This window comes from Triticum aestivum, chromosome 6B (assembly GCF_018294505.1).
Source record: "Triticum aestivum cultivar Chinese Spring chromosome 6B, IWGSC CS RefSeq v2.1, whole genome shotgun sequence".
Taxonomy (NCBI): Eukaryota; Viridiplantae; Streptophyta; class Magnoliopsida; order Poales; family Poaceae; genus Triticum; species Triticum aestivum.
The window spans coordinates 37693868-37702859 of record NC_057810.1 but is presented as its reverse complement, the minus strand read 5'-3'; the positions used below and the strand labels follow the sequence as shown (position 1 = coordinate 37702859).

At 44.2% G+C, this 8992-nt stretch overlaps 1 protein-coding gene across 1 annotated transcript; it reads left to right on the top strand.

Moving 5' to 3' along the window:
- The first annotated feature begins 2631 nt into the window (after positions 1 to 2631).
- On the top strand, positions 2632 to 7660 carry LOC123133343 (uncharacterized). The gene is made up of 2 exons (XM_044552834.1): positions 2632 to 3993; positions 6468 to 7660. Exon 1 carries the CDS (start codon positions 2730 to 2732, stop codon positions 3510 to 3512), a length of 783 nt encoding a protein of 260 aa, XP_044408769.1. The 5' UTR covers positions 2632 to 2729; the 3' UTR covers positions 3513 to 3993; positions 6468 to 7660.
- Positions 7661 to 8992: the final 1332 nt, after the last annotated feature.

Below are 8992 nucleotides of genomic sequence, written 5' to 3'. Positions count from 1 at the left end.
GCTTTTGAAAGTGTTCATACGATGAAGAGGCGAAAGAAAGGGCAAAACTTCTCATGTGCGATTAAGTTGGACATGATGAAGGCTTATGACCGAGTGGAATGGCACTTCCTTGAAGCTATGATGCTGAGGCTCGGGTTTGCGGGCAATATGGTCAGATTAATATTGAAGTGCGTCACTTCGGTTCGTTTCTCTGTTCGTGTCAACGGAGAGCTGCTGCCTTTTTTCACACCATCAAGAGGCCTTCGGCAAGGTTGTCCCGTATCCCCATCCCTATTCTTGCTCTGCGCCGAAGGATTCTCCTCTATGCTGAAAAATTATGGCAATTACGTGGATCGGGGCATACGAGTTAATTTTCGGGCCCCTTGGGTAAGTCATCTCTTATTTGCTGATGACAGTTTGATCTTCATGAAAGCAAGCACAGAGAGTGCAATTAGGCTGAATGATATCCTAAGAATATATGGGGAGGCTTCCGGTCAGTGTGTAAATAGAGCTAAAAGTGCTATCTACTTCAGCCCAAACACACCGGCGGCGCTCAAAGAATCCCTCAAACAGCTGCTCAACGTCCATTCGGAAGCTTTTTCAGAGCGGTATCTTGGTCTACCCACTGCTGTTGGGAGAATAACAAGTGGTACTTTTGAACACATTGGAGACCGAGCAAGGGGGAAAATGCAGGGTTGGTCTGAACGGTTCTTTGCTTGTGCAGGTAGAGAAACATTGATCAAATCTATTGTTCAGGCTATACCAACTTTTAGCATGTCTTGTTTTCTGCTTACCAAGAAAGTTTGCAAAGGTTTAACCTCAAACATGGCAAAATTTTGGTGGGGAAGTTCGGTTGACAGGCGGTCCTTGCACTGGATCGCTTGGGACAAACTAGCCACACCAAAGATTAAAGGAGGGATGGGCTTTCGTGATCTCCGACAATTCAATCTAGCGCTCCTCGGGAAGCATGGCTGGAGATTCATGACAAAGCCGGACGCTTTTTGTTCAAGAGTAATGAAAGGAAGATATTTCCCTAACTGTGATTTTATGCAGGCAACAACTCCTAAATCTTCATCTGCCATATGGAGGGCCATAGTTGCTGGCCGCGAAGCTCTCCATGTTGGCCTACTAAAACGCATCGGGGATGGTGCAACTACTTCCATCTGGGAGGACCGGTGGATCCCGACTACTGCCACCATGCGGCCGCTCTTCAGGCCACCGGCTGCGATGGCTACAATGGTCAGTGACCTGATCGATGAGGTCAACTGGACCTGGAAGCATGATCTTGTGCGCGACACCTTCATCGCGCCAGATGCAGAAGCAATCTTGAACATCCCATTCCGGCAGGGTGGTGGAGAAGATATCTTGGCTTGGGCACACGAGAGAACCGGCATCTACTCTGTTAAATCAGCCTATCGAGCTTTGATGAACAAAAAAGAGCGCTTAGCTCTTGAAGAGGGGCAGATAGCGACGCCATCAATGAGTAAACAACAGATGTGGAGCCAACTATGGAAACTCAAAGTTGTCCCAAAAGTCCGGGTATTCTGGTGGCGGGTACTTAAGGGGATCATCCCTGACGAGTGCACTCTACACTACCGGCATATCAAAGTTAACAGCTTATGCAAATTGTGTCTTGCTATGGACGAAGACCTGATGCACGCCCTAGTGCATTGCTCCCATGCACGCAGCTTCTGGGAGGAGGCACGGTTATTGTTTGATATCAGACTGCCTCGGCTCCACCCCAACACTTGGGCGCGTGATATCCTCTGTGAACCAAGTTTTACTGAAAAGGATCGTGCTACGATAATTACAGTGATGTGGGCAATATGGATGTCTCACAACAGAAGGACGCACGACCAAGAAAACATTGATCCTGTGAGCTCGGTTCGTCGCATCCGCGAGGACCTAGCGCTGCTTGATATACCCCGGCAGATGTTCATACCACTACCGGGTCACGGATGGCGACCCCCCGAAGAGGCCTATATCAAAATCAACACAGATGCGGCAATACAGTTTGATACTGCTTCGGCCGGATTGGGGGGTGTGGCTCGCTCCTCCTCGGCTCTCCTGGGTGCATGGTGTAAACCCCAACTGGGGACAACGGATCCTTTCATTGCTGAGATGCTTGCGCTTCGCGAAGGCGTCATCTTTGCCAAGCTTCGTGGCTTCTTACACGTGCACATGGAGACCGACTGTCTTGAGGCAGTCAACCTCTGGAACCTTGGCTACGTCGATCGGTTGATAGTAGCTCCAATAGTTGCTGAAATTAGAGAGCTCTCTGCTAGCTTTTTGTCTTTCAATATTTCTCATGTAATAAGAGCCGCTAACGGTCCTGACATTTGTTTGCTAAGCGTGCCTGTACGCTTACTGTGACTGAAAGCTGGCTGGACTCCACCCCTAACTTCCTGATCAGCAGCCTCCTGGCTGATTGCTCAGTGAATGCCTTTGTTTAATAAAGCTCTCTAAAGTTCCCCGCAAAAAAAGTGAAGGTTTTTCTTGATCCTCAAGAAGAAAAAGGTTTTTCTTTTGACAGCAATCACGTCACGGTGAAGTTAGCCCGATGTGCAGATTATGAGTAGTCTATCTCCTGCAGATTATATGTGCAAGCAAAGCAATCAAGATGTACATTTTCCAAAACGCCCTTCACAATGTCCAAATTCCAGTCATAACTGCCCCTTTCCCCAAATCCCACGATCCCGTGCTAAAACAAATCGAGACCCGAGCTAGGGTTTCTCACCACCGGCGGCGGGATGGGCGGCAACATGGCCAAACCTGCCATACCCAAGCACCACCACCAGTCCCCTCCTCCTCTCCTTCCTCCGCCGCCGCATGGTCCCCGCGAAATGGCCTCTCTGCCGATCCCCGACGACCTCCTGCCAGAAATCTTCATCCGCCTGCCTACCCCAACCGATCTCGTCCGAGCCTCCGCCGCGTGTGTCACCTTCCGCCGCGTCGTTGCTGATCGATCCTTCCTCCGGCGGTACCGCAAGCTCCACGCCCCGCCCCTCCTCGGCTTCCTCAATCCGCATAGCGGCTTCCACCCCGCCGTGCCGCCTCACCCCTCTGCGTCGGCAGCCTGCGCCGTTGCCCTTGCCGTCGACTTCTCCTTCTCTTTTGTCCCCGCGCCAGCCACTTCTTACCGCTGGACCGTCCGGGACATCCGCGACGGCCGCTTCCTGCTAGTCAGCGCCGGCCATGGTTTTTGGTGTGGAGAAACGGTGGTCTGCGACCCCTTGCACCGGCGATACATCCGGCTTCCACCAATCCCTGACGACCTAGCTGCTATGGTGGCAAACCCGGGTTTTTCCGAGACTTTTCTAGTTCCCCGGTGGAACGGCCATGATGATGAGGCAGCAGCTGCGGAAGAGACATCATTCAGAGTCATGGGTATAGTGTACTGCGAAGCTAACGTCATCTCCTTTATCTTCTCTTCCAGCACCATACAATGGCGAGCCATTGCATCCCATAGTTGGAGCGATATGTTACCTGGCTTGCTATCGTCGATGGAGGAGAGACTCTTCTGCTGGCGCTAGCACCAGTATGCGTATGGCTGCTTTTACTGGATTTCAGCAGACTGGGAGTATGAAATGAAAATATTGGTCTTCGACACCCGGAGGATGGAGTTCTCCATTGTCGACCTCCCATCCGAGGCGAAACATGCATCCAGTAATGATATAACTATGATCGAAGCAGGAGAAGGCAAGCCTGGGATGCTTATCCGTGGATATGACATATTTGGTCGCATTTATACTATTTGGAGAAACAATGGTGGGATTTCCAGCCAGTGGTGGAAGGAGAAGGTAATCTCACCCTCATTGGGCTGTGAGTACATAGAGAGCGGTTCAATGGGGAAGTACTTGGTCCTGAATCACTTGGGAGACTCATCACTCGAGCCAGGCTTATACATGTTGGACATCAAAACATTAGAACTTGAGAGGGTGTGTGCTTCGATAGTGCAAGGCTTCGCATATAGCAACTGCCCACCATCGTTGTCGTCGCCGACAATATCAAGCGGTAACTCTCTATCTCTGTTGCTTTTAGTTATTTTTTGCCCTTCATTGTTGTCACACAGTTTGCCTGACGCTTGATTGTTGACAATCGTATTCGCTAATTCTTCTGTACACGTTCTCTGTTGCTTTTAGTCATTTTTTTACCCTTTATTGTTGTCACACAGGTTGTCTGATGCTTGATTGTTGGCTATCGTAATTGTTAATTATTGTTTACACGTTCATAGATGTTACTTCTTCTGTGCTTGTAGCAAAGCTAATGAGGCTCAGGAACATGGATAATGGATTGTGATTTATTTTTTAGTCTGTTTTGGATGCCACTGTAAGATAACAAGACAAGAGCAATGATCCTGAAACACTACGAGCACCGTTTTGGAGGCATCCTGAAGTCATAAAAGCCACTAGACCACAATGATTATTCTAGAGCAATGTTTTTATGGTCAAGCTAACCAAGAAGGTATACAAGTCTAAAATACTTCCCACCTTTGATTATTTGACCTTAGAAACATTCATTCCAGGTAGTGGGAGTCGCTTTTTTCTCTTTTGATAGATATAATGAGGAAGAAAGTTACCTTTTCTTCATCTTTACATCTATAAACAGGGTGTTCCTGAGATTTCGGGGGCCCATGGCGAAAGTTGAACACGGGGCCCCTTAATACAAACATCAAAATATAATATAAATGTATGTTAAATGTTATCAATAAATACTTAAAGTGCATCGAAAGCTTTCTTATATATTTTTTAACATATTAACTTCCAAAATTTCTTGTAACACTATTTATAGTTCTCTTATAGGCTATTCTCCATTCTTATGTCCTTCGCCATGCTATCAAGATAATTCCAGTTTCTAGGATCATACATATCTAGATTAAAATTGGTTCCATGTCTAGACTAGCAAATTCTGTAGTTGTTGAATCACATTAAGTTCTCATAATGACTCGTATTGTTAGCATTTGTTAATTGCCCTTGTTTTTGGATTATTCCTCCACAAAGCCTATGTTCAGGCCATCTGGATTTCTTCAGCTGCTTGTATTACTCTTAAAAAATCATTGGTAGATCATCTCCATAATTTTATTAATTCATCTGCTCGTTTCCTCTCATTTCTCCTTTCCTTGCTGCCGGGTGAATACACGTCTTAGATGATGTGCAATGCTAAAATCTAAATAAAAAAGCAGTAACCAATGCAATGTTACAAAGGTATAGATCAATTCAATTAAAATCGTACCGATCATCAGTTTCTCATGCCAAACTAGATCATGATAATCCCAATAGCATATCTTCCTAAACTGAATATGTTGGGGGTTGAGTTGTAGTTCAGATCCGTGAGCACGCAGTTGTTGCACAACGGATCTTGGACCTGTTCCTGTAGGATCAGTTTTGATGGACAAGCATACCAGGCGGAGGCCAGTGATGGCAAATCTTGGTGCCATCACCGGAGGTCCTCGAGATCAATTCAAGTGCATCAGGAGAGGATCTTGCCGTGGCCATAGTTCGCGTATTGCCTAAGTTGACCTTATCTAGCGAACCATTTTGTATGCCTGATGTGAGCTACTGAGGGCCCTGTGACGCTTTTACTACTTTGCAATGTTGACAGCCAGACCCAATATGGAAAACACACCTGCTAGGGGCCCCTTTAGCGTAGGGGCCCAGGGGCGGCCTACCCGTTCGCCCGCGCCCCCCTCAGGGCCGGGCCTGTATATAAATTTATCGCATGGTGTTAACTTAAGATAAGATATAAGCAGGCATCGCTGGTATGGTTGCTAATAAAAACCAGAGCAATTGCTACCACTAACACATCTCCTGTGTATATTCTGAAGGGGTGAGCTTGAACAATTTTGCAAGGAGTACTATCCTGGCCAAAAAATGATCAAAAATATTTTGCATTCAAAGGGAGTAAATAGGCTATTCCCACAAACTGTTTGTTTTGAAGTGAGCTTCTTGAGATAAATTAGAGGCACCGTGTTTTTTCATTGTTTAAAATTTTGAACTTCTCACCTTTCCTCCAAGGCGCATGCCAAATGCGATTAGTTTGTCAATTGTGGCTACTAATTCAGACCTCTGACCTTTTTTGGCTTGACTTAACTTGGAAAGTTGTGGTAAATTACTAGGTAATACATGAAGTCTTGCAACTGGAAGGTACATTTCTCTTCTGACTTGTTAAGTTCTCTATGATTCATTTCTGAATTGTTGCATGCTTTTATGTTGCTGTATATTTACTCTTGTGCCGCAAGGTATGATTTTAAACAAACAAAGGTGAGTGTTTTGAGGTCAGTATTACTAACTGGACCATGTCTCGTGTGTGTCGTTTGTTTTAAGCCCTAGTGTTTTATCACAACTATTCTGAAAACTTCTTCATCTGTTTTCTCTTGAGCGATTTGCCAGTCGTTACCCAATATAAAGAACCGCCTTTTGTTCTTTTTCAACCAACAAGCTTCTGAATGTGCACATATTGGCCGTGCATAATTTTGAGATATTGGACAGGTATTGAGGAGGAGGTGCTGGAATAAGGTTATGCATAGATGCCCATCATGATGATGATGCAGATGGTGGAGGTAAGGCTGTGTGTTGAGGGTTGGAGATGGTGCCGATTGAGGTTCTCCTGCAACTTGGCGATAGGGTTGTAGTCTGCAGTAGGGTGCTTTGGGTCGTTATATGGTCATATATATGCGACATGTTGTTTACCTTGCCTTGTGTGGCTTGATCTGACAAACAATGGGGGTGTCTATGCCGCATAAGGTGGCGAGAGCATCATTGGCATTAAGTTTCTGTGCAATTAGTAAGTAATTAAGACTCTGTATTAAATCAAAGTGATTGTGATGTTGTTGTATTCCTGCTAATAGGTGTGCCTGCTATTGCTAGAACATAAAGTGTGTGGAATAAAGTCAGGTATCTGTAATGAAGGAGAAATGCCAATTTTGTCCTGCACATGCATAATAGGTGATATGGAACTAAGTTGCTATGTGTACAAAGAAGTGAATCGCATGGTTATCTATCTGCTGTTCAGCTAATTGTGCGGCATCAGATTGCAATTTATTTGAATGTCAGTCAGTTGTTTTTTCATTTTAATCAGAACCAAGGCCGATGACAGTAGCGTGTATGTTTTGCTCTTATTTGGATGACAGTAGTAAGAGAGATGGTTTTATTTTGCCTATCTTCTTTTGGACAGATTATGCCAATTGTCACTACTAAGACTGACAGTTATCTTAGCTTGGCTTTTCTAACATGCTTTAGCCGATTTGACATGGTTGGTTGTGGATTTTGATGGGTTGCAGATTCAACATGGAAGGAAGTATTTGCTGTTATATCTCTCTAATTCTGCCGAGGTCAATGTTATAGCATTGTTTGTTTTTTCATTTGTGCCCTAGTACTTTATCTTAGCTATTCAGTTTCTTCCCGTGCTTTTCTCATAATGATTTTTCCCAGTGTTGCCCAATGTTTCTCCCTTAATATCAACAACTTGAATATGCACATAATTTTGAGATATCAAATTCAGGCAGGTGTTGAGAAGGAGATTTGGAACAAGGTGCCAAGGCACTGCCAGCTCAATCAATAGCCCAAAGAGATCACCATCATGATGATAAAACTGTTTGTGGTCAGGCTGGTGTGTGGTGGACTGGAGATGGTTCTAATTGAGGTTGTGCTGTCACTCAGAAAATTAACCACATGTTGGTCATCAGTAGGGTACGTACCTTTGGCACAAACAGGGCCAAATTGTCTCTTCAAAACTGTTCTGAAAAAGTGAAATGCCCAGCAAAATCTGGCAAGATTCCATAAAATTAATCTTATATACGTGAGCAATCTGGGAAATTTTCAGCAGATTGGGAGAATAATCAATTTCAATTTTCAGCTGCAAATTTTGACGTCAATTTCAGAGTTCATAGGAATTTTTGAAATAATTCCAATAGTTGGAAAATACATACATGACTAATATGGTAAAGTTTCAGCCCCTTTCAATCATTGATTTGAGAAATTCATGTTTCTTAACTTTTAGCTTCAAAATTGGACTAAAATTTGACAGAAATTTTAAAAGTATCCAGAAACTTCTGAGCGAATCTGGGAAAGTTTAATTTCATTTGGATCACTGGTTTGAGATATTCATGCATCTGAACTTTCTGCTTCAAAATTGACTGAATTTTGACGAGGTCTTCTGTTCAATTTTTGTTCGTTGAATAAAAATTAGAAAACATATGACACGTGAACAGTAAAATAGGGGCACGGTGGTCAGTTCTGATCCTTTTTTCAAATAACAGTTATGATCCTCTTTGAAAGAAAATGTAACGAGTGTCATATGGGCATAGAAGGATTGTCGGACATGTCCATTGCCATACTGTGGTCCTGAAACTTTGCAAGGGCATGAAAAGTTTTTACGCCTCATACAAAGCCTGAAACGTTTAGCAATTTTCAGGAGTCTTTCCAGAACTTACAACAGACATCGGTTGTTCAACATCAACAGCGTTACCTGATTGTAACATCCGCCCATTAAGAAGTGAAATTAAGCACAAACGTTATCTGATTGTAATCTCTTCGAATGCATAAATAAAACAGTAGTTATCATTTAAATAACAACATGAGCAAGTCACAGCCACAATACAGCTAGGTAAATCACATGGCGTGCAGGTGCAGGTAAGTGCATATCCAAGTCATGACAAGTCCTTTGCACAACCTTCTGTTGCTAATCACCAAATCTCCAACACTCAGAAGGAGCTGTTAACTAAGGCTACATCACTTCCCTTCCAAAAAACATTAGCCATTCAAACTATAATGCTCTAGCAGTTAACCAACCCTCCATCACTACCTTAACAAAGAAATAAATAGGTCACTTGCAAATGCTCTAGCTGCTAACCAACGCTCCATCAGGACTGCCTTAAGAAATACTCCCTTCGTCTGGAAAAGCATGTCGCGGTGTCCAAGCACTAGTTGTTCAGAACCCGGATACAATTAGTGTGGCATGCTCCATTGCAGCAAAACAAGGCACAAGGACTGATGCTGGGAGTTGTGAAGAGGTA